Raw genomic sequence first — 27044 nt, 5'->3', positions numbered from 1 at the left:
CCCACCCCACTCTGTCGTCTTCAGCACGTGTGGGCGAGACGGAGGCCGAGAACCCAATCCGCAACCTGAAGCCGCGGGCCGTTCTGGAACTTGGAGTCCCTTTCCTTTTCCTCTTTGGGTACATGACCCGGAAGCTTCTGCTGGTCATTGCGTCATGCGCGGCGCCGGCGCAGAGCGAGAAAGAGGCGGGCACGCTGTGAGCCAAAGTGGTAGGGTGAACTGGGAGGTAAACTTCAGCAGAAGGGCTGGTGCTGACTGGCGGGTGATGGTGCCCCCGGAGGCATAGAGGTCCCGCGCCCGGGGCGAGCCGCAGGCTGTCTTCTTTCAGCTGTGTCCGACCGGGAGTCCTGGTTACAGTGAACATGTTGGTGCCGCTGGCCAAGCTGTCCTGCCCGGGTGAGCGGGGACGTCGGGGAGGGATAAGTGGAGGAAGGTCGAGTGAGTAGGGAGAAACGGACAGGGTCACACCTGGGGGCTGTGGGCACCTTTCTCCTTTCATCTCTCATTTCGTCGGCTTTCTCAGGCTAAACTAGGACACAGGTCATACTGTCTGCGCCTGGTGGTGGACCCTAGATTCCTTCCCATGGGATTCGTTGTCCCAAAGGGAAAAATTGACAACTAGGCTAAAGGTCATGAGCGGAGGAAAGTTAATCAACACGGTCTCCGGGTGGACTCCTGAGCTGAATGGTCCCAAATCCTGGTCCTGACGCTTATCCCAAAGCTCAGGTATTGTCTGTTACATTGTTAGAAATGGATAAAATAATCTTTGCACGGTTTTTCTCCGTGGTCCTGACCTGAGTTGCGTCTTTGCAGCCGTGCTAGCCCGTTCTTAAGAATTTGAAGTCTGATCTGTCACATCATAATTAACATTCATATGCTTCCCAAGTCACCAGATTATATCTGGAGCCAGAGATTTTTCTACGTTGTCTAAAATTAATTCTACGGGCTTAATCGTGTTATGGGTGCTCCTAGAGCCATCACGATGACTTGTGGAAATAACACATTAACTCTCCTTTCACTTTTTAAAAAAAGGTAGAATGATGCAGTTAGATGGTGTTTTGTTTTGCTTGAAAACAAAACAAAGCTCTTAAATTCGAAAAGAAGTTCACTACGGAATCTTGAATTCTCTCACAACTGGCTTTATTTTTTATCTTTAGTTTAATTTAGTTTTTGGTTATGGAATAAACAAGTATATATATGGCAGATTTAAGGATATCATTATGTAAATTTCATTAAAGTAGAATTTTGTCAGATTTGGTCACCGTATATTAAATAAATAGAATTTTGTTTAAAGTTCTTGTTAACTTGTGCATGTATTACTAATGTATAGAAATGCCTTTGTTTGTTTGTTTGTTTGTTTGTTTGTTTGTTTGTTTTTGCACTGTCAGAGTAGACAGATGCCATCTGCCCTACTGCCTAATTTAATTGAAGCCATTCTTGGGCCAAGTGCTAACAAAATTCCACCAAAATTACCATTTCCATTTTACTTGGATGCTTAGATCATTGCCATTTTCATAGCTTAGTGTTAGTACTACTGGCAAGGATGAGATAGACATAAATGTGCTGTCAGTGCGACTTTGATTTGGTGATGTGATGAGTTCAATGGACTTTGACCTCACTTCTCTATCAAAATTCAGCCAAGGTGTGTTAAGTGTTCAAATCTTAAAAGTGAAATGTCAGATTTGTTTTCAGAAAAGGTTAAAGGTTGTGACTTTTTTTTTTTTTTTTACCCCCTAGAGGAAATCAGACTACTCAGTTCCAAATATTCTCAAAAAAAAATCACTAGCTGTATAAGCAATAGAATTACAGATTTGTCTGATACCAAATCATCAGTTTTCAGAAGCAAATGATACCTTCTATACACTTAAACTACAATGCATCGTACATCCTAAAGTATTTTAATAAAAATATAAATATATAATGAACATTTGTTACAACTGGTGAGTCCATATTGATGCATTATTATTAATAATAGTTTATATTAGAGTTCACTGCTTGTGTTGTACAGTCTAAGGGTTTTGACAAATGTATAAAGACATGTATCTACCATTAATTACATTGTCATACAGAATTGTTTCCTGCCCACAGATTCCTATGTTTGATTTATTCATCCCTTCCTCTCTCTTCCTGAACCCCTGGCAACCACTGATCTTTTTACTGTCTCTATAATTTTGCTTGTTCCAGAAAGTCATGTAGTTGGAATCATATAGTATAGTATGTAGCCTTTTCAGATTGACTTCTTTCCATATGAATTTAAGTTTCCTCCATATCTTTTCCTGGCAACCAGCTCGTTTCTTTTTAGTAATAAAGAATATTCCATTGTATGGATGCACCACAGCCTTTTTATCCATTCGTCTGTTGAAGGCCATCTTCCAGGTTTTGACAATTATGGATAAAGCTGCTGTAAACATTCACATGAAGTTTTTTTAATCCTATATTTTCTATCTTTTATTATAATATGAACACTTAACATGAGATATACCCTCTTGAAATTTTTTTAAATGGATATGATACCTTATTGACCATAAATCCAATGTTGTGTAGCAGATTTCCAGAGCTTATTCATCTTGTTTGACAGCAGGTTTTTGGGTGGATTAATTTTCCACTCATTTGGGTAAATACCAAGTAGAGCAATTGCTGGATCATATGTTAAGAGCATGTTTAGCTTTATAAGACACCGCCACACTGTCTTCCAGAACAGCTGTACCATTTTGCGTTCCCGCCAGCAATATATGGGAGTCTCTTACTCCACATTCTCATCAGCGTTTGGCCTTGTCTGTGTTTTGAATTTTGGCCATTCTAATAGCTGTATGGTGGTGTCTCTGATTTGCTATTCCCTAATAATATAAGATGTTCAGTATCTTTTCATATGCTTATTTTCCACCTGTATATCTGTATTTCTTTGGTTAGGTATCTATTAAGATCTTTCGCCCATTTTTCAATTGAGTTTATTTTTTACTTGAGTTTATGAGTTCTTTGTGTATTTTGGATACCAGCTCTTTATCAGCTTTGTGTTTTGTGATATTTTCTCCCAGTCTGGCTTATCTTTTTATTCCCTCATGTTGACCTTTTAATTCTTCTGTTTTATAACTCTGGCTTGCCTTTTCACAGAGAATGACACTAAAAAAGCACTAACGTATTTTATAATACCACAGTGACTCATAAATGAGTACTATAATGAAGGAAAGTATAAAAAGGACTATATAATATTCAGTCACCAAATATTTATACCTATATATAGGCTAACACTGGGATTTAGCATAAACAAGGAAAAGAAAAATACTATAGGACTATGTTGTGTACTGGGGAATACAGAAAACTAAGCAATTTATGTTTACATCTTTTATTGTTCATAGCTGTTTAAAAATTTTGGTCAAATGATTTTTGAGATTTTTACCATACTTAGAAAAAACCTTTCCAAATCCAAGAGTATAAAAAAAAAATTACCAGTGTTTTCCCCATAACCGTTTGTGTGTGTGACTAAATGCTTTTTAAAATAACAGTTTTATTGAGATTTAAGTTACATACCATACGTTTTACACCAGGTGAAGTGTACAGTTCAGTGGTTTTTAGTATAGTCACAGAGTTGTGCAACCATCACCCCAGTCTATTTTAGAACATTTTCATCACCCCGAAAAGAAACCCCATTAGCAGTGACTCCCCAACCCCTCCAGCCCTAGGTAACAACTAGTCTACTTTCTGTCGCTATAGATTAGTTTGTTCTGGATGTTTCATATACAGTATACATGGAATCATGTAATATGTGTGTGTTTTATGGTTGGCTTCTTTCACTTAGGTTTTTAAGGATCATCTATGTTGTAGCATATATGACTATTTTATTGCTGAGTGCTGTTTCATTGTATGGATATATCACTTTTCATTGGTTAATTCATTAATGGACATTTGGGTTTCCACTTTTTGACTGTTATGAATAATGCAGCTATGGACATTTATTTGTATACAAGTTTTTGTGTGGACATGTATTTTTATCTTAAGTAAATACCTAGGAGTGAGTCATGGTAACTCTTATCGTTAACATTTTGAAGAACTGCCAGACTGTTTTCCGAAGTGGCTGCCCCATTTACCATTCCCACCAGCAGTATATGAGGGTTCCAACTGCCCATATGCTCATCATCACTTGTTATTATTTGCCTTATTGATTCTAGCCATCCTAGTGGATGTAAAGTGGTATCTCACTGTGGTTTTAATTTGCGTTTTCCTGATGGTTAATGATGCTGAGCATCTTTTCATGTGCTGATTGGCCATTTGTATGTCCTCTTTGGAGAAATGTCTGTTTAGCTCCTTTACCTGATTTTATTTGGGTTATTTGTCTTTTATTATTATTAGAAATGAGTTCTTTATATATGCTAGATACAAATTTATTTTCAGATATATGATTTGCAAATATATTCCCCCATTCCATGGGTTCTCTTTTCACTTTCTTGAGGGTATCGTATCCTTTGAAACACAAAAGGCTTTAATTTTGACGAAGTACAGCTTATCTGTTTTCTGTTTTGTTGCTTCTGCTTCTGGTGTCATAGCTAAGAAACCATTGTTCCCAGATCACACAGATTCACACTCTATTTTTTTTTTTTAAATATTATACTTTTAGCTCTTATATTTAGGTCTTTGATCCTTTTTGAGTTAACTTTTGTATCACCATGATCTTTATTTTTTAACTTTTTATTTTGAAATAATGTTAGACTTAACAGAAGAGTTACAAAGATATCACAGAGTTGCCATATTGCCTTCACCCAGATTAATTTCTTACATAGCTGTAGTATCATTATCAAAACTAAGAAATTAACATCAATGCAATAGTATTAATTAAACTACAGACTTTATTCAGATTTTTTTCTGTTTCAGGATCCATCCCAGGGCACCACATTGCTTATAGTTGTCATTTCTCCTAGTCTCCTTCAGTGTGACAGTTCCTCTGTCTTTTCTTGTCTCTCATGACCTTGACACTTTGCTGTGGACTGGCCAGGCGTTTTGTGAAATGTCCCTGCATTTGAGTTTGTTGGCTGATTTCTCATGATTACACTGAGGATATAGATTTGGGGCACATATCCCACAGAGGGGAAGAGCCCTTCTCTTCACATCATGTCAGGGAGTGGTGATACCGATATGTCTCATTGCCAGTAGTGTTAAGCTTGGTCACTGGATTAAAGTGTATGCCATGTTTCTCCACTGTAAAGGTAATAGTTTTCCCTTTCCATACTCTACTTGGTGAAAGTTAGCCACTTAGTCCAGCCCACTCTCTCAAAAGCAGGAGAATAATTTGTGGACATATCACCATATCTTTTATACTTTGACTTTCTCTGTTAAAATCATTAACCAAATGGAATTCATTTTGATATATAGAGAGAAATATGCTTTTTTTCCCAAATGACTGTCTACTTATGACTGTACCACTTAATGAATAACCATCTCTTCTCCCTGATTTGAAATTGCATTTTTATCATACACCAAATCCTTACGTTATTCCATTTCTGAACTCTTTATTCTGTTCCTTTGATTATTCTATTTCTTCTCCAATAACAAACTCTTAATTATTATAGCTCCAAATATGAGTTTTTATGTCTGTCAGGGTGGAGTTTCTGTCTCTCTTTTTTTTTTTTTTTTTAATGATGAAAAGGATTATCAAAGAGAATATCAGAGAAGGGAGTCAAAACTTGAAGATATGGACGGAGGGGAGGGTATCAGACAGAGGAATGTCCCTCGGTAGATGAGAGAGAGAAGCCTCCTCATCCAAGTGAACAGATTAATCTAAGTGAGGAGAAAAGACATCTCTTATAACTGGAGAGAATGAGGAAATGGATGAACACAAATACAGATTACATTAGAGGTCATTGCCAAGGAACTGAGAAAGTTCCCACCTAATTGCTTCTTTCTGTGAGGTTTGATCTGTAGGATGTCTGTTCCAGGTAAAGGGAGGGAGGAGATAGAGTTGAAGGGTTAAGGCCAACAGAGGCTGAATGAACCTTGCCAATAAATCTTTGCAACCTTCTGTTTATTTCCATAAAATTCTATTTGCTAACTTAAAGGAAAATATTGCCATATGGGAGAGTCAACTTAATTTAAACAGAAACTGACCATAAAACTCATTTTGCCCGCATTGTGCCAACATAATCATTAACACTGCCTCTTATTTTTCTCAAAAGTATCCAGTTTGGTTGAGAAATTACATGGTCATCCTATTTATAGCTTAAGCTTGACATGAGCTAAATTGAATAAATTAGTTTATTAGATCCTGCAAAAATATTATAATTTGAAAACATTGCTTTATGAGAAAAGCTAACTGAATTGTTCATTTAGGAAAATGTACACTCTATTTCCATTCATATCACAACTAACGGCTCTACAGCAATAGATCTAACTGTTCACTTAATGTCTGCAGTTTTGATGTGGTCAGAATATAAACAAGTTTCCAAATATAAGGCATCACACATGGAATCATACAATTTCAAACCAGGAAGGTACATTAGCCATCATCTAGTGACCCTTTACTTTTTTGGATGAGGAAACAAATCAAGAGAGGTTAAGTGATTTGTTTAAGGTTTTGGAGCTAATTAACAGAAAACTAACCAGAAACCAATTCTGATCCCCTATCTTAGATTTTTTTTGAAGTACTTTTTTCAGTCTACTCCTGAGGAAAACTAATTGAAAGAATAATAATGTTCATAATTTTTGTGCAGCGTATCAGTGCTTTCATGCCTTAAAAATTAAGAAAAATTATCTACCTCTGCGTGCTACAAGATGGTCTTCAACTTCTGCTGTACCTCGAATTACTACCCATTATACTATTTATCCCCGGGATAAGGACAAGCGATGGGAAGGTAAATAATTTGTGTACAATTGTTGAGACTTTCTAGATACTTTGTATCATTTTGTAGAGGGAAATACGTTTTTCATGAAAGTATGAAATCATCTAATACAGGTTTACGAAATGTGTTACATATTAACATTTGGGAAAGCAAACATTTGCTCAATTTATAATAATCTGAAGCCAAAAGTTGGTTTATGGAAACTAAAATAAGATATGCCCTGAACAGAACCTGAGCGAACACCCACGAATACAGTAATATACTTAATATAATTCTCATGCGAAGTAGAGGGACAATTTCTATAAATGACGCTCTGAAGCACAGTGGAAGTATTTGTGAGCCAGTGTGTGATTTTATCATGTCTTATTCATCCTGGACTTTAAAGGAGTTTTTTAAATTATTGTGTTCCTCCCAGGAGTGAGCATGGAGAGGTTTGCAGAAGAAGCGGATGTAGTGATAGTGGGTGCAGGTCCTGCGGGGCTCTCTGCCGCTGTTCGTCTGAAGCAGCTGGCTGCTGACCATGGAAAGGACATCCGTGTGTGTCTGGTGGAGAAGGCTGCTCAGATAGGCGCGCACACTCTCTCAGGAGCTTGCCTCGATCCGTGTGCTTTTGAAGAACTGTTTCCAGACTGGAAGGAGAAGGGAGTAAAAAAAACTTTTTTTTTATACCAAGTCCAATCTTGATTGTATCTCTAGTTCCAAATTACTGGAATATGGGAAACCCGTTTCATATAATTCTATCTTTTAGAGGATAATTACTGATCTTTTTTTCATTTAAAAAGGGCAAAAAGAGATTGAATTGTATCAAATATAGTTAGAATTTTAAGATAGTAACTCATTTTTATATAATGCCTTCTACATGTTGTATTTATGTACTGGAGGTTTATGAGAAGGCATTATCTTGAGAAGATCTTTGAACATTTGTACCGAATAGAACACAGCATTTTGATTTTGCGGGTATTTCCTACTACTTTTTCCATAGGTGTTTAATATCATTATTCTTAAGGAAGTGTTACATAAATTTCCTGGGACATTGTAGTATTTAAAGCCAAAGAGGATAATCTAATCTAATTTTCTGAAGAAATAAGTCAATTTGGCCTCCCATAACCTAAGCAGAAATGTCACTACTAGTATAAATGCTAGTTTTACTGTTCTCATAATTTGTATGACCGTGTTTAAAATCTTACACTCTATATATCTCAGTTTTTTCTTACATAAGATGGTTTATATCTATCCTACCTTTAAGGTTAGAATATTTAGTATCAGTGAATATACTTTGTAAAGTTAAAAAAAATATGGTAAATATTTCTGTATGTTTTCCATTTGAGTAAGTTAAATTCCAAAATATTCATCTCTACTGTTCTTTCTAAAATATCAAGCTCCTTTAAACTAGAAATACTTTAATTATGCCCAATTAACTTTCTTTTTTCAATATTGTATCAGAAATAGGTATCATTGAATGATTATTGACATAATATCAATTCTAAAAGAAAGTTCTTCACATCAAAACCCTATATAGCTAGACAGATACAATCCGTCACATATATGTTAACGGTCTTTATTCAGAGGAAAAACGAGACTTGTCTTACGTTTTCATCAAGCAGGAAATTACAACTTGGGGCAAGTAGCTAGACTAAACTCCCACGGAGACAGGGAGACAGGAAGCCATCCTCCTTGATGTTCACATTTCAGAGATGTCGCCAAGGTCCCCAAGAAAGACATTCCTGAGTTGGGAAACTGGCTATTTAGGTTTTTAAAAGATTCTCATACATCTCAAAGAGACAAAGAATTTACAATCCAAGTTTTCTAAAGAAAGTGATGAAAGAAAAATGAAGAGGGTAGTTCCTTTTACTTTTTGATACAGTTTCATTGTTATTTGTATTTGCCCTTCCAAATATGAACTACCTAAAAACTTCCTTTTCTTTCCTTTATTCTTTTCTAGGCTCCACTTAACACTCCTGTAACAGAAGACAGATTTGGAATTTTAACAGAGAAATACAGAATTCCTGTGCCAATTCTTCCAGGTAAGATATGATAAATATTCATAGATTCATAGAATTCCACAGCTGGGAGAAACTACAGTTCATCAGGTGAAATCCCTTCCTTTTACGGATGAGAAAGCTGAGGCCCAGAGATTTGGAGGACTTGTCCAGAGTTACACAGCTGCTTGTGGGAAGGCAGGACTAGAACCCAGTTCTTTTGTCTCCCAATCTAGAAGGATTGAGATAGCCTTGTAAGCCAATAGGAATTTTTAATTTAAAGCTGTAATGTTGTTTTTCATTTAATAATTAGAACTCTAGACCAAAACTATAAAATATAAACTGAAATTGTGACTATATGATAATATGAATATATTTATGCAGAAATTGTACATTGATTAGAATTTATAAATTAAGTATGTTTTTGAGATGTTTTATCAATGAAAAGTCGGATTTATAACTGAAGCATATATTTGTAGGTCTGCCAATGAACAACCATGGCAATTACATTGTGCGCTTGGGACATTTAGTGAGCTGGATGGGGGAGCAAGCAGAAGCCCTTGGCGTTGAAGTATACCCTGGTTACGCTGCTGCCGAGGTTTGTGTAGTTTGGTTTTGTTTTTAATATTCATAGGAAGTAATCTCTTTTTCTTTTGAGTATAAACCGAGAATGGTACAGAGGTTAAGAAGTAAATATTTGAGAAAAGCCACAGGATTTTAGAATTGCAAGATTAGAAAGAATCTTAAAAAATTAAATTAGAATCTCAGAAGGATCTAATCCAAAGAAGTACTTAATTTCCTCATATTGTACCCACATCAAGTGATTGTCAAACTTACAGTTGAATTCCATCAGGAAGGAAAAGTTAGTTCTCTATCTGATGGTTGGATTATTGGTAATACTCTTACTTATATTTAATAGAAATTTATTTACTCTTTTATAGTATATAGGACAAATCTATGCCCTCTTGCAAGGACAACTTTCCAATTATAAGTATGCCCTGCTTTCTCTTCTTCCCCAGGTTAAATATTCTCAATTCTTTGAAATTTCATGTTGTGTGGTTTGAGTTCCTTCATTATTCTCATTGCCCTCCTCAGAATGCATTCCCTTTTTATCCCCTTTATAAGGTGGCACCAAGAATGAATACTTCGAGCCAAGTGTAGACCAGGGCTATTACGTTCTTCATTCTAGAAACGGTTCTTCCATTAATTCCCTCAAAATAACTCCTTTGGCAACCATATCATACTGTTGATTTTCACTAAGTATTATTGAAGAAATTATTACAAATAAAATCTCCTGCCAACCCAGAAAAATCACCTCTACAAATTATAAAATAGAATAAAGACAGTTTTATTATTGAATGAACATTAAACCAAGATTGCAGTGCATGGCACCGGCAGCCTGCTAGGGAGATTGCCAAGACGGAAATCTCACCCTTTTATATAACCAGGCAGATCCAACCTACTACATACATATTGTCTGTTTCAAAAGAAAAAATAAAACTTCTTGTATCTTTTGACAAGCAGGAAGTTATAACTTGGACCCCGGCATCTAGCCCAGACTCCCAGAGACAGGATGCCATCCTCCTTGATGTTCACATTTCAAGCATGTCCCCAAGGCCCCTAGGAAACACATCCTGAGATGCAGATCTGACAGGTTTATTTAGCTTTTAAAAAGATTCCCATATATCTCAGAGAAAGAATTTACTGTTAAGTTTTCTAAAGAAAATGCTAAAACAGTCTTGATGGGAAGGGGAGTTCTCTTATTTTGGCGCCAGGGAAAATTTAAAAATACATATTTTATTTTGTTTTACCCCTACAGTATGTAAGTCAAATAAAACACCCAGGCCCTGTATTATACTTGCTACCACTGATTTCTGTTTTCCCAGCCCATGGGTATGCATTGGTTTTTTTGACCCAAGTGTGGGGTTTTACACTTCTCCTAGTTAAAATGCCTTGACTGTGTGTGTGCGCGCACACACACACACTCACACTCATAGTCTCTTGTACCTCTCCTGTTAGCCTCATTTCCGTAAACGTTATCAGGTCATCATCAATAGGTTTTGGTACTTGGGCCAGACTTCAGTTAAAGTTCATAGCCACATGCTACTGTTGATTCATTTTCAAGGTATCAAGTAAAACGTTTATATCTTTTTTTTTCATATTCATGGCTGCTAATCCTTATTTCACCTTTCCACTCCTGTGCTTTCTGTTGTGTGATTCTATTGTACATTTTGTACTTTCCTATCCAAAGGGCATTTTGGATCAGAGAGGAAACAGAAACCAAGAAAAGGTTACAGAGTATTACTTCTCATCTTCAGACTTATTGTTTTGACCAGTTTTCCCCCTTCCTTCTTGCTCCAGAAATAAACTTTAATCACCTTTGGGCCGTTGTCAGCCTCTCTGTTTTGTTGTTTTATTTTCTTTATTTTGACTTTTTTATTTTTTGGATCTCAGGTCATTTGGGACAGAGGCTTTCCCAGCACTGTTCTTCTCTTTCCACTCACCTGTTCTTCATTTGTTATAGGCCCTGAATTCAGGTTCTGTACACTTTTTTGGTATCTGAACTCTTCAAAGAGCTGTCAGTTTAATCTTACTGGGTTTTTTTGTGATCGCTTAAGTGGCTTCCCCATTTTCTTCCTAATCAAGGTTATGGCATTTCTTTCATTTCCAACTATTTGAGCTGTGTTCTTTCATACTCTAGAAGGGAGTTTATTAAAAACATGTGTCTTTGCCTGAACACTTTAAAGTCTATATTTCTATAATCTAGAGAACGTGTTCACTTTCTAAAAAAAATATGGGGCTGTTTATTGTTTCTTTTCAAGGTAGTTATGAATCCTAAGGTGATAATGAAATGTTTTCATTTTAGGTCCTTTTTCATGAAGATGGTAGCGTAAAAGGAATTGCCACTAACGATGTAGGAATACAAAAAGATGGTGCACCAAAGGTAAATGTTCTCGTAGTTATGTGCGTAACAAGCTGACACAAAAAGAATCAATTTAAACTCAGTAATTTTGTCTTGCTATATGTATACTGCATGTTAAGTGTATATTAAAATATTATTAATGTGGAATTTTTCTCTATTAAAAATATGGAAGCATCTTTGAAGTCAACATCATTTAGGCAAATAAATATAACATGTTTAAGAATTTTTTAAAAGGTAAAAACGTAACTCAAAAATACAAAACAAACGTGTGTCAAAAGTTTTACTTCACTCATTAATTAATCGGTAAGATGTCACAAATAGTTCAAGGAGAATTAAAAAAACATGCATATATGGTCATTAGCTGCATTGCTACTTCTATGGTTTTTATTTCTATGAATGAGAATCATTTGCATTACTATCAGTAATACTGATAATCTTCGGCTTGATTTCAATATCTTTTGGTACATATAACACTAATTGCCCTCCTCTCATTCAAATATAAGCCTGGGTGGTTTTCAGGTTTTCACAACTTGTATTTTTAAATTTGCAAAATAAAAACTGCAGGGATATAGATCTCACAGTCTATAAGATTCCTTGAAAAGGACAAGGAAAAAATGCCTTGCTTTCCTCTAACAACAAGAACAAAACACAAATTAACATCTTAATAAATTAATCTATTAATTTTCAGTTGTTTATTGTCCTAATCTCTCAACTAGATTAATAGACTTCATGAGGACAGAGGTCATAGAGCGTTGTTCCAATGCCTAGCATGGTGCCAGTTAATGTTAGGTCTTCAGAAAATATTTGTTAATTCGTAGTTTATCCTTCTCTCTGCCATTCTTGAACAGAATTGAGAATCTAGTCTAGAGTCTCCTCCCGCAAATCTTCCTACTTCTCACTAGCGTTTTGCTTAGAGAGCAAGTGACAAAGCTCTCCAGCGTTACCCTTGTCATTGTTCCTTCTAGTGGGTTGACTGGCTATGTCAGAATCATGTGAAGTCTTGGGACTTAGTTAGGGCCCAAGAAGCTGTTTTCTAACAACCCCTCGGGGATTCTGATGCGTAGCCAGGTTTATAAACAATGATTATCTCATGCTGCTTTTCGTAATGATGAAATAATACCATTTTTCTTATATTCTTTTGTATGTTATGATTATTTTTATACTGTCATAATGTGATTATTATTTAAAATGTTTACATTTAATATTACAACAAAATTGAAGCATGCAAATTTTGTCATTCTGATATTTCATTTCTTGTGTATTCTCATGATATTTGTTCAAATATATTTTTGTGTTCGGTGCTTTGTATTTATAAAATTATTTATATTTTATTTATTGTATTTATATAGATATAAAAACATAGATGAGTACAGTAGAGTTTTAATAATTTGAGCTCTAAAATATCAGTGTTTAAAATAATTGTTTTAGTACCACAGGTTTGGAGTGGGAAGAACCAAGGATTTGCTTTACTCTGTTGTTCCATTCTCTGTTTCACCCTGCATGGTTAAGCTTTCCTACCTGCCGTTTCACTGAAACAGCTCTTGTCAGAGTCCCAGATACACCATCTTGTCACCTCAGCAGTTAGTTCTCTGTCTTCTCTTTCTTGACCTCCTACAAGGCGGCGCTGACACAACTGAGTAACTTCTTCCTTGTTGCAACCTGTATTCACTAGCTCTTCACATCACACCACCGCTTCTGGTTTTCAGTGTGTTTCACTGGCCCCTCCTCCTGTGGCCTTGCGTGTTTGTCCTCTTCTTCCTGTCCTCTAAATAAATATTGAGGCTCTAGGGCTCCGTATTGAGTCCTCGGTCTACATTTTCTCCGTAGTGACTTCATCCAGTCCCATGGTTTTAAATACCTTTTCTAACTCCCACAGTCATCTGTCCTCCTTATTCAATAGCACTACTCCCATGTCTAATAGGCATCTTATTGTAAAGATTCTGACTTGGACATTTTTAAGTTTCGGAGGGTAAGTCACTTACCCAAGGTCAGACAGCTGTTAACTCTTCAGATTAGGACTTGAATATAGTCAGTGTGGCTCCAGGACCTGTCCTTTGAACACTAAAGGGCATGTTGCCTCGAAAAGGAAGCAGAAATATGCTAAGCGATATTTTAGTTCATTAAGACTGAATTGTTTTATAATTGGTGCTGGGAAAATTGTATGTCTATCTGGAAGCAAATAGAGTTGACCTTCATTTTTTTTTAATTTTGATTATTTTTCAAACAATTAAAAAAAATCGGAAAGAAATGTAGATTGCAATTATAAGCGAGGGGGAGGATAAGCCATCCTATAGAGATAAGAAAATTAAAAACCTATAAGAGACTGACATTTATTTAACTATACAAAAACACTTCTGGATATCAAAAAAATACTATATTGATTATATCAATTGATGCAGAAAAAACATTTGAGAAGATACAACATCCATTTATGATTAAAACACTTAATAAAATAGGTATAGAAGGAAAATACCTTAACATAATAAAGGCCATATATGACAAACCCTCAGCTAATCTGATAATTAATGGTGAAAAACTGAAGCCCTTTGGTCTATGTTCAGGAACACGACAGGGCTGTCCCCTATCACCTCTGCTTTTCAACATAGTGTTGGAAGTCCTTGCCAGAGCAATCAGGCAAGAGAAAGAAATAAGAGGCATCCAAATTGGGAATAAAGAAGTTAAATTGTCACTCTTTGCAGATGACATGATGCTATATAGAGAAAACCCTAAAGACTCCACCAAAAAGCTATTAGAAACAATCAACGAATACAGTAAAGTTGCAGACTACAAAATCAACATACAAAAGTCCATTGCATTCCTATATACTAACAATGAAATCTCAGAAAAAGAAATACAAAAAACAATTCCTTTTGCAGTTGCAGCAAAAAGAATAAAATACCTAGGAATAAACTTAACCAAGGATGTGAAAGACCTATATGCTGAAAAGTATAAGACATTTTTAAAAGAAATTGAAGAAGACACAAAGAAATGGAAAGACATTCCATACTCATGGATTGGAAGAATCAACATAATTAAAATGGCCATATTACCCAAAGCAATATACAGATTTAATGCAATCCCCATCAAAATCCCAATGGCATTTTTTAAAGAAATAGAACAAAAAATCATCAGATTTGTTTGGAACCACAAAAGACCCCAAATAGCCAAAGCAATCCTAAGAAAAAAGAACAATACTGGAGGTATCACACTCCCTGACTTTAGCTTGTACTACAGGGCTACAATAATCGAAACAGCATGGTATTGGCAGAAAACAGACACATAGACCAATGGAATAGAATTGAGAACCCAGAAATAAAACCACATAAATATGGACAGATGATTTTGACAAAGAAGCAAAAAACATACAATGGAGAAAAGACAGCCTCTTCAATAAATGGTGCTGGGAGATTGGATAGCCACGTGCAAAAGAATGAAACCGGACTGCTATCTGTCACCATGTACCAAACTTAATTCAAAATGGATCAAAGACTTAAGCATAAGAACTGACACAATAAACTGCATAGAAGAACACGTAGGTACTAAACTTGTGGACCTTGGGTTCAAAGAGCATTTTATGAATTTGACTCCAAAGGCAAGGGAAGTAAAAGCTAAAATAAACGAATGGGACTATATGAAACTTAAAAGCTTCTGCACAGCAAAAGAAACCATCGACAAAATAAAGAGGCCACCAACTGAATGAGAGAAGATTTTTGCAAAGAGTGCCTCCGATAAGGGGCTAATATCCCAAATATACAAGGAACTCATGCAACTCAACAACAAAAAAACAAACAACCCAATTGAAAAATGGGCAGACAACCTGAAGAGACATTTCTCCAAAGAGGACATACAAATGGCAAATAGACATATGAAAAAATGCTCAACATCACTAATCATCAGAGAAATGCAAATACAAACCACAATGAGATATCACCTCACCCCAGTCAGAATGGCTCTCATCAACAAGACAAATAGTAACAAGTGTTGGAGAGGCTGTGGAGAAAAAGGAACCCTCATACACTTTTGGTGGGAATGCAGACTGGTGCAGCCATTATGGAAGGCAGTGTGGAGGTTCCTCAAAAAATTATGAATAGAATTACCATATGACCCAGCAGTCCCTCTCCTGGGTATCTACCCAAAAAATCTGAAAACATTTATACATAAAGACACGTGTGCTCCAATGTTCATTGCAGCTTTGTTTACGGTGACCAAGACATGGAAACAACCAAAATGTCCTTCGATAGATGAATGGATAAAGAAGTTGTGGTATATATACACAATGGAATACTATTCGGTGGTAAGAAAAGATGATATAGGAACATTTGTGACAACATGGATGGATCTTGAGAGTGTAATGCTGAGCGAAATAAGTCAGACAGAAAAAGCAGAGAACCATGTGATTTCACTGATATGTGGTATATAAACCAAAAACAACAAAAGAACAAGACAAACGAGAAACAAAAACTCATAGACACAGACTAGTTTAGTGGTTACCAGAGGGTAAGGGGGGTGGGGAGTGGGAGATGAGGGTAAGGGGAATCAAATATATGGTGATGGAAGGAGAACTGACTCTGGGTGGTGAACACAATGGGATTTATAGATGATGTAATACAGAATTGTACACCTGAAATCTATGTAATTTTACTAACAATTATCACCCCAATAAATTTTTTAAAAATACTATAAAGTCTGTGGATAAACAGTAGATTGGGGGCGAAATTTGACGTAATATCAAAGCATTTATACATTGATAAGAAAAATAACAGTAGAAAAATGAGCAAAATCTAAAATATTGAAAAATTCACAGAACGGCAAATCCAGATGATCACAAATCATACGGAAAGATTCGTATATACCTTTTCTTCAGACCCATAGCTTAAATGTCATTTCTTCCAAAAGGCCTTTCCTGTTCACACTTTTCAGAATAGTTCCCTTCTGTTCTCTCATAGCACCTGGTGCTTTCTTTCATAGCACTTAATCACAATTTGTAATTATATACTCAGATATTTATTTAATGTTTGCCTCTGACAAGCCTGATGAAAAGGGGTCTGTCTTTTTTTATTTGTCTCTGTGGTCCCAGTGCCTAGCATAGAACCTAGCACATTATAGGTGTTCATTTAATATTTCTTAAAAAAATAATAATAATATTTCTTGAAATAAAAAGAGATGCTGAAAATAGTCATCAGGTAAATGCAAATTAAAATAGCAGTGAGTTATCACTACACTTAACAAAAATGTAAAAGAAACAGTTATATCTGTCACTAGCTGGACTATAGGGAAAAGTGTCTTATGTACTGCTGGTGGAAATATTGTTTTAGGCTTCTTAGAAGACAATCTGGTAATATCTGGTAAAATAAAAATAGGTGTGCCCTTTAATCTAACAGTGCCACTCCTGGGAATCTATGTTACAGGGAATAAAAGCACCAGTATTGTAAGGAGATGTATACACACACACACACACACACACACACATACACACACACACACACACACGTGTATTTTTTAACATTATTTATTGTTGCAAATAAAATGGAAACAGTGAATGGCCATTACCCATTAACAGAATAGCTGATTAACCTATGGTATTTCCACATGAACTACTACCCAGCCAATAAAGAGAAAGATTTGAGCTATAGAGTCACTTGAAAAGATTCCCATGAAGTATTATTAAGCGAGAAAGGTAAGATACAGAAAAGTTTGTATTATATCCTATGTTCATAAAATAAACCAGGACCCAAAAAAGTGTAAGTGTATATGTATATTTATATATGTATGTGAATATATATTTTGATAAAACCATACAACTAGGTTGTTAATATAGTTTATAGATGAGAGAGGATGGAGACAAGAAAATAAAAAAGTACTGAGTAAAGTTACATGTGGGATGTCTGTGCGATATACATGTATACATATATATGACAGGTATAAGCACCACACAAGAAAAAATAGAAGTTACCAGTAAACGTGAAAGATGATCAAACTCTCTAGTAACCAAAGATAGTAGATTAATAATGAAATAATTCTCACCATTTAGATTGAAAATATTTGGCACCAAGGATATTCAGCTTGAATGCTTATAATAGTGAAACATTGGAACAACCTAAATGTCCAACTGTTGAGAATTGGTTGAAAAATTAGGGGAATCTATTTAGGCATTAAAAATGAATGATTTTTGGTGTATATTGCAGTAGGCAAATCATTTTATAATATGAAAATAGTTACAAAACCATTTGTCAGTATAAATTATTTTTTTGTATGAATGTGTCTATATGCACACATATATGCAAATACGCGAATAGAGAAATATCGGGAAAGATACATTTCATGAGACTTTCCTGATTATTCTATATTTCTTTATTCAGTAACTTTATTGAGTACCTGCCATGTGCCAGACATAAGTGCAAAATATAGAGAACAAAAGAGAGAGGTAAGACTTTAATTGTAGCTTTTTTTTTCCCCTTTGGAAAAAACATTTCAGTTTTACAATATATATTCAGCAATAGAGAACAAGTAAAACTAAAGTGAAAAAGGAAAGTAGCTGAAGAATATGTTTAGTATGGTCCTGTTTGTGTTAGAAGGATATAAAATAAACTCTGTATAGTTTTATATTCATGGACATTTTCTGGCATGATATACAAGAAAGCTATTAATAGTGTTTTGTGCTTCAAATGATGGGACTGAAAAAACCAGGTACAATGGGGAAATGGCCTTTCATTTTTCACTTTATATTTATTTGTAGAGAATTTTTCAGCATGAGCATGCTTTATTTGCTTTTTAAATTCATACAAACTTAACCACTCAATTAAGTACTTTCGAAGTAAAAAAGAAAAATGTAACAGACAAGCTGTATAAAATTTAAATTAGATTCTACTCATAAACAGTACTTAGTTTTATTTCTGATTTAATATCTGTACTCTCTTCTATACCTGAATCATAGTTCAATTCAAAGCTGACCAGTATGTGAATATTTTTTAAATTGTCAAATGGTGCAATTTAACATGTTTTTATTTTTCTAGACAACATTTGAGAGAGGACTAGAACTACATGCCAAAGTTACAATTTTTGCAGAGGGTTGCCATGGACATCTAGCCAAGCAACTATATAAGAAGTTTGATTTGAGGGCCAGTTGTCAACCCCAAACTTACGGAATTGGACTGAAGGAGGTATCCGGGGTTTTCTTGTAATGTTAATTTCAAAATATGGAGCTTCAGTTCACTTCTATTATAGTATGTAATTATAATGTTGATTTAGTTTTACAGTTATATTTTTTATTGACTTGAAACGTTCGTTATGACTGAAAATATTTGGGATATTTTTCAAGGGGAGAAAATATTACTAATCAAATTCCATTACTATCCAAATTGAATCTGCATGTTGTAATTGTTTTGTCAAATGTTGCTTTTTTCAAAAGTCTGGAACTTGGAAATATTTGTAACATTGATTTCTTTTTCATTGTAATGTCGTCTGCCTTTATAGGATTTGACCTGTTATTCATATGCTGTTTGTAGGATGACCACATCCTACAAGAATTGTTTATTCAAAATTGTAGTATGAAGATACTTTAGTTTATGAAACATACACTCAGCCATAGTATACTGATCTGTAACGTAAAATTTAGTTAGATTAAGTGTTGTATATTTTCTCAGTTTGTCCATTCTCTAGTATATTTTTCCAAACCTTAGGCTTATTAGAGTGTAAAAGTTTCGTTATAATCCTTTTGTTTAAATTTATTTTTAGTGTAAAGCTCAGAAAGTTTCAAATTCTGTATATAACTAGAGTCATTAAATTGTAAATAAGGACTTAATTATTTTGGTAGATTGCACATAATATTATCTGATTTTAGACAATATTTCAAATGGAAATTATTTAAAATTTAAAACTTACCATTCTGAAAATAGGATAAACAATTTACTTCAATTAAGGAGGAGAAAGTGCAAGTGAGAGTAAAATATTATATTGAAGAATAACCTGTGTACTTGAAAGTAACAGATCTTAAGTGTACAGTTCAGTTAATTTTTATAAAGTGAACATGCTCGTGTAACCTCTACCAAGATCAAGACATAGAGCCTGACCAACACCCCAGAAGTTTCCCTCATCTCGTCAGTGGTATTTTCTATAATCACAGGAAAGTCTTACCCATTTGAGAATCTAATTAATGTCTTAATAACTTTTCTGACCTGTTTCCTTACTCTTGATTCATCGTGCTGCAGTTTAGTATAATTTTCTTTGATATTTGAAGTACTTTTTTTGTGTTTCTCTTGTTACAGTTTTTCACTTGTAATTTTCATAAATAAGACATAAACTTGGCAAGTTTTATACATTGTGGTGACATTAAAAATTTAAATAATACTAAAACTTTTTTTTTTTTTTTTTTTAAGCTATGGATTATTGATGAAAAGAAGTGGAAACCTGGGAGAGTAGATCACACCGTTGGGTGGCCCTTGGACAAACACACTTATGGAGGCTCTTTCCTTTATCATTTAAATGAAGGTGAACCCCTGGTAGCTCTTGGTTTTGTGGTAAGTTAGATACCCATTATCGAAATTTCTGCTGTTAGAATCACTGAATCATCAGTGTTACAAAATGAGGGTTTTGAATCCAGAGAATATAAAATGCTTATGGCTGAAACACACGTAGCTTTCGTAATAGGAGCTACTTACTACATGCCAGGCACTGTGCTAGATGCTTCACTGAGAATTCTAAGTTTCACAAACATCCTGTGAAGTAGGTATATCCTTATTTTACTGATGGGAAAACTGCAGTCCAAATTTAAGTTACATAACCTTCCCAAATATGCCTTAAATGACAGAGGTAAGATTCACATCCAAACCTGTCTGATTTCAAAGCCCATTTCCATTATGGCGTGCTGCCACTGAAAACGAAATCAGCACTGGGTTTGAACCTATAACTTTTTTAAAACATGGGCATTTTCTCCCTTTTTGGCCACTTACATCTTTGTAGTCAGTTACATCTTGAATAATATAAGGAATGCAAAAATTACATAAGAGTTTCTGCACCTTGGAATTGGTGGCAGTTATATATAGTTCAGTGTCACGATTAACTCTGCTATGAACCATTGTTAAATTTATGCCTTATTGGTGTGTTTTGACACCTACCCAAGTGTTCAATGCATCGCCTTTGCATGGGTGTTCTAGTGACTTAATCTTTTCAAAGCAAAAAGGTTTGGTTATTAATTTCAGCATTTTGGTAATATCTTATAAAATGTAATCTTCAATATTTTTTGTCCTCTTTTTTCCTAAGTGTGATTACATCCTGTTTCTTCATTTTTGCCTCAGTCATACTGCATGTAGCTTATTTATTTCTAGAGTCGGTATTAATAAATGAATAATAAATAATTACAGTTCCTTTTGTAGAAACACATGAGACACCTACATATATTTTTTTTTAATTCGGACTTTGATTTTCAGAGCACAATAATTTGTTAAAATGTTCCAAATTTTTAAAGTTTTGCTGATTATAAACACATGGTATCTTTTCGTTGAGTCCTTTTCCAAACAGATTTTATTTAGTTATTTATTTAAATTTTTTCATGTACTTTGAGTACAAGAAAGTTAATGTACATGTTTTCTGAAAAATACTGCTCACATTGTTTAGCTTGATAAAATTTGAAATAAAAACTTCTAATTGTGTAAATATAATAAATTTAAATATAAAAATTTTAAGGTTGGTCTGGATTATCAAAATCCATACCTGAGCCCATTTAGAGAGTTCCAGAGATGGAAACACCATCCCAGCATTCAGCCAACGTTGGAGGGTGGAAAAAGGATTGCATATGGAGCCAGAGCTCTCAATGAAGGTGGCTTACAGGTAACTCGCCTAACTTTTATATTCCTTATTTCTGTATTATAAATTCAACATTGAAAATATAATGTTACAAATTTAAGTAAAGAGTAAAAAGTTACCTCATAGGAAAAAAAATAATTAAGCAAAGAACCTAGTGTTTATAAACTGTCACATCGTAGTTAAATAAATCACACCATGAATTTAATTTTAAGAATATATTGATTTCTAGACATAAATTCACAGGCTTTTTTTTTTTTTTTCAGTTTGTTTTTAATCAGAAAATTAAAACTGTGTGATCTAAGATATGTCCCTTTATTCCTTCAGTGGCAGGAAACTCAAAGACAAACTTAGTTTTCAGCAAAGGTAATTAATTCATCCCAACTACCTAGTGACACCCTTGCCTTTGAGGTGGACTGTTAGGCTTTTGCCCTTAACTGTCCAATTTTAGTATATGTTCAAAATGAACTTTATCAATTACAATTAATGTATTAAATATGTACTAATGAACAATGAAATAAAACCTAGGTAGCTAAGTATGATAAACGCTGTTAGTACTGGTGTGGAAATAGTATTAGACAGGTAAGATGATCTTAAAAATCAGCCCTAAAACTCATACCAGATTATTTGGAGCAAGTTTCTTCTCTGGCCTTAAGGGATCAGCTGTACAATAAAGACAGTCCCTTCTGTCTCTAATATTCGAGGAATCTAGAACTGTTTTAGAAATTGGGTATCACTTAAAAAAATAAATTTGTTGTAACGGTATCATAATAGAAAATTGGGAGGGCGGGAAGTTGATTGAACCTTTAAAATGATGTTCTAAATACTTTATTACTGTAACAATAATTCATAAAGTCAAGTAAAATCATAGCTAAATTATAACTCTCTAGAATCTTAAATTCATTTGCTGTGGAATTAGTTCTCATGAAGTTGGTTTTGTTCCTAGAGTAGTAATTTGTTTGCAACAAATATTAAATTGCATATCTCTCTCTCTCTCTCTCTCTTTCTCCCTCCCTCCCTCTCGCTCTCTCTCCAGTCTATACCAAAAATTCACCTTTCCTGGTGGGTTTCTAATTATTTGTAGCCCTAGTTTGATGCATGTCCCAGAATACACCATTTTTCAGTGCAACTTTCCCTTGATCCCTAGTTCCTTAACAAAATGCCCAGTGCCACTGCCCACACAGGGTAGGATCCTCCCAGAACTTAAGAACACACCTTTTCTTTGGGCTACAAATCTTTATTCTTAGGACTTAAGCACCAATTTGGAAGAACTTGCACTGACAATCCACGTCCTGTCTTCCGCTTCTTGAATAAAACTTAGTTAGCAGGGCCACGGGATTATTTGAGAAAAGCAGTGTCATACAAGTTCCTAACCATTATCTCTGTTCTCAGCTAGTAGCAGTCCAGAAAGTCCTTTCCCTGTTAGCTACTCTGCAATCCTGATATGATGCTTTTATCTAGGTTGTTCTGATCTTGAATTTGGTCTGAGAACCCCAATCGTAAATTCATTTCCCACATGAACTGTGAATGGATGGGACCCCGATCCTTCTTTTACCAGCATTCCTTCCCCCCTCACCCTGCACCTCCCCATTCTGCTCCTCACCACCTTTCTCCTCCACAGTTAGAATTCTCTAATTGAAGGTAGCTGTGCCCATAGATGTCTCATAGTGTCTCTTGTAGCTGATGGCAGTAGTTTTCCTGTTAACCTCCTCTCGCAAGTCCCTTTCAGCATCTTCAGCCAAACTTTTACCCCACATCGCTTTCTCAGCAAAGACTGTCACTTAATGTAGGAAGTGCTTAGAGAAGAAAAAATACAGAAGGAGGAAAGAATTACTCTGCATTGGCTCTCTTTCCTCTTCAAACTATAGATCGGAGTACATTTTCCCATGTAAACATTCTATAATTTAGTGCTACATTTTGGGGCATATATAGGCTTTTATTGGCTTTTTTCCATTAGAAATGTATATTGAGGCCCAAACTGTCTTAAAATTTATTTTGGACATTCAGCTTATTCTTAAATTAATCACAATATGTTATTTAAGGTAGTAGGTTGTGGTGATTCCATGATTAAAACGTAGGTTTCCATCCCTAGATACCAAAGTAAAATAAAAAGCATATCTAAAGATAACATCCTTTGTAACTTACATATTACCCAGAATGCATGTAACAGCCAATCACAATTTAGATAATAGCCATTTGGGTTTAGAGAATATTTTTAACTATGACATGCTAAGTATAAATAAAAACATTTAAATATGTTAATCTTCTGGTCTTAATCTGTCTGTCTCTTGTAGGTTAGTCATGACGAGAAGGAAAAAGTCTTCATAGAAAAATAGCAAATAGTTCTAATCCTTATTAGGGGAGGGGAAACAACTGCCTTTGCTCTATTTTTTCCCTTCAGTATATTCATTTTCTTGTATTTAGAAAAAATTTTTTCCATAGAGCTTAGACTCGAAGAGGCTGTAATTTCAAGTGGTCAGTTTTCCTTGTTTAATTTGAGCTAACAAATGCACTTTAAATGTTTCTTTCCTCAGTCTATACCAAAACTCACCTTCCCTGGTGGTTTGCTAATTGGTTGTAGCCCTGGTTTCATGAATGTTCCCAAGATCAAAGGTACCCACACAGCAATGAAAAGTGGAGCTTTGGCAGCAGAATCTATTTTTAATCAACTAACTAATGAAAATCTCCAATCAAAGACGATAGGTAAGAACTTCCTATTCACATACAGAAAATTGTCAGGTTCTTCATTGAGAGTTTTAAAAAGAAGTTAAACATATAGTCAGTATATAGATAGAAAATAAAAATAAATACAAGGAAAAATACGGAGGTGTTTTGTATGTATATTTTAATTACATACATACATTGTATCTGTCCCTTTACACAAAGCATTAAGATGTATGCTGTGTAAAGAAAACTACATGACCTACACTCTAGATTTTTACAGCAATATTCTGTTTTATTCACATCAAAAGGATAGTACCACTGGTATCCCACCTACTTAGAAGAGATTTCAAGCTGGACAGTACTGTATTACGTTACATATATGGAACATATACATGCGAAGATACCTCACAAATACTGGTGTATTTCCATCTGAAACATTTGCAAACTGCAGGATCAAGCGGCACCATTGCTTAGTGGGCGTGGCAATCAGGCATATGACCACTTGTTTTTTAGAATTACTTAAGGTTCATTTATCACATATTTCAGTAGCAAAATACCTTGCTTGATAAAGTATTTTATACTCCTTGAGACAATTTCACTTAACATTTCATGTTTTTACTAAAAGGACTCCATGTACCTGAGTATGAGGACAATGTGAAGAAATCCTGGGTGTGGAAAGAACTGTATAGTGTGAGAAACATAAGACCATCCTGCCATGGGATCCTGGGGGTTTATGGAGGGATGATCTACACTGGAATCTTTTACTGGATATTTAGAGGAATGGAGCCATGGACTCTAAAACATAAAGGTAATTCCAACATATTTTGAGACTATGGATGTTATAATCATTAAAAACTCATGAATGGGACCCATTAAGTAGTGGAGAAAGGGAACTTTTTTTTTGGTTAGTTTTAAAACTTGCTTTGTTAAAGAAATGGCAAATTCAGTATCTTTAAGATAACAGTGTATTGTTATGAGGGGGGTAGTCTTATTTCATTGGTGTTTTTAAAAGTACTTTTAAGTTAGTGTTGTATTTTTATTCATCTTCCTGAAAACGTTTGCAGGTTCTGACTCTGATCAGCTCAAGGCAGCCAAGGATTGCACACCTATCGAGTATCCCAAACCTGACGGACAGATCAGTTTTGACCTTTTGTCATCTGTGGCTCTGAGTGGCACTAACCATGAACATGACCAGCCAGCACATTTAACTTTGAAGGACGACAGTATACCTGTAAATAGAAATCTGTCGATATACGATGGGCCCGAGCAGCGCTTCTGCCCTGCAGGTCAGTAACGAGATTTCCACCCGTACCTAAAATACAGGTACTTGCTTTAAACATGTTAGAAACATGCTTCCATTGAGAAACTTCTTCCATTGCTTGGAAATTGTAAATGACTCCTACATCCAGCTTCCTTTAGAAACCATTATTTTTATGGTTCTTGGGCTAATCAGCAATGTTAACACATTTTTTGCAGGAAACGAGTAAACTCATCCTATTGCTTTTTATACCAAAGCACGGGAGACGAGAATAACACATATTTTGCACCTCTTTTTAAACTAAAACACTGAAAGTTTCATAGAAAAATATCAAATAGATCGAAAGATATGAATATTTTACGGAAAGTCTACTTTTGGCGAGAAAATGTCAAAAAAGCCCCATGTTACAACGCGATTTGGCGGGAAAATGCCCGCTTACAAAGTTAAAATAGGAACTTTTTTGTTAAGCCCAATTCATATGACATTTCTCAAAAAAAAAAAGCTTTTGTGTGTCTACCTTCAGACCAAGATAAGCATTTTGGCACATCAAACAAAAACACCTCTTTCCATGTTCACATGACTTTTTAAAAAAATCGTCATGGCTGCTTACAAACATATATGTATACAGATGCTAAAGTACAATAGCCACATTGAGCTCAAGGAAATGGTCCCAAACTTTAAATTCATCATGAATACTTCTAGTGCTGAGTTTCCAACTAGAATTATAAAAGAGTAACTGGGTCTCAAATGAGAATAGTATTCAGATACGTAAAAACTAGTACATTCTGGAAAGGGACTAAAATTTAAGCTCGAGGGCAGAGACTCTTGTCTTTTTTGACTTTGTTTCTTAATAATTTCTGTCATCACACTGAGTTATAAACTCTGATGTGAAGGACTAGACCTAATTTGTCTTTTCAGCTATAGCACGTACACACACACACACCCCCCCCCCTCAAACTGCTAAACATTGAGTTCTCCTGTTAGTAAGACTAACTCAAATACTGCTGTACCTTTTGCTTTTATCTATATTTGATTTATACTAACAGCAATAGCACACAAGATCTTTGTAATATTCTCTATGGGTAAACGTTCAGAAAACAAACCTTCAAGGTTTCTGTAGCTAGTTTCCAGAACTTCCTGGGTTTTTTTTAATTTTACAAGTTAAAGTTAGGTACTTCATATTATTATTGATTTCTCCCTACAGGAGTTTATGAATTTGTACCTTTGGAACAAGGTGATGGATTTCGGTTACAGATAAATGCTCAGAACTGTGTGCACTGTAAAACATGTGATATTAAAGATCCAAGTCAGAATATTAACTGGGTGGTACCCGAAGGTGGTGGAGGACCTGCTTACAATGGAATGTAAACTGCAACTGATTTCATTTGCAGGCAAGTTTGATAACCACTTTCTTTAAAATGTATGGTAAGCTCATTTTAAAATATTTAGAAGTTAACAAGTGTCAAAATATCTTACATCATGTACCTAATCAGAATGTTCATAAAATAATTACCTGGGAAATAGAAATTTTATACTGTACCTAAAATTGTCCCATAAAAAATTAATATTTATCTTAAATAAAACTTTATAAATGA

General features: G+C 34.9%; 1 protein-coding gene across 1 annotated transcript; it reads left to right on the top strand.

The window, feature by feature from the left end:
• The first annotated feature begins 22 nt into the window (after window positions 1–22).
• On the top strand, window positions 23–27044 carry ETFDH (electron transfer flavoprotein dehydrogenase). Its single transcript, XM_019733134.3, has 13 exons — window positions 23–396; window positions 6699–6839; window positions 7243–7472; window positions 8770–8851; window positions 9286–9404; window positions 11673–11750; window positions 18743–18889; window positions 20105–20245; window positions 21411–21554; window positions 24062–24230; window positions 24817–24999; window positions 25256–25477; window positions 26654–27044. The coding sequence occupies exons 1-13, from the start codon at window positions 363–365 to the stop codon at window positions 26815–26817; spliced, it is 1854 nt and encodes a 617-aa protein (XP_019588693.2). The 5' UTR covers window positions 23–362; the 3' UTR covers window positions 26818–27044.

The sequence above is a fragment of the Rhinolophus sinicus genome, chromosome 15, assembly GCF_057876585.1.
Source record: "Rhinolophus sinicus isolate RSI-liver-muscle chromosome 15, RSI-T2T, whole genome shotgun sequence".
Taxonomy (NCBI): Eukaryota; Metazoa; Chordata; class Mammalia; order Chiroptera; family Rhinolophidae; genus Rhinolophus; species Rhinolophus sinicus.
Note: the sequence above shows the minus strand (reverse complement) of the source record. Positions and strands in the feature narration are given on the sequence as shown.

Bases quoted from the DNA above. Each gene is read 5' to 3' on its own strand.
- ETFDH (XM_019733134.3), top strand. From the start codon at position 363: ATGTTGGTGCCGCTGGCCAAGCTGTCCTGCCCGG. The intron at 6,840-7,242 runs GTAAATAATTTG...TGTTCCTCCCAG, and splicing joins TAAGGACAAGCGATGGGAAG to GAGTGAGCATGGAGAGGTTT. The intron at 25,000-25,255 runs GTAATTCCAACA...AAACGTTTGCAG, and splicing joins ATGGACTCTAAAACATAAAG to GTTCTGACTCTGATCAGCTC.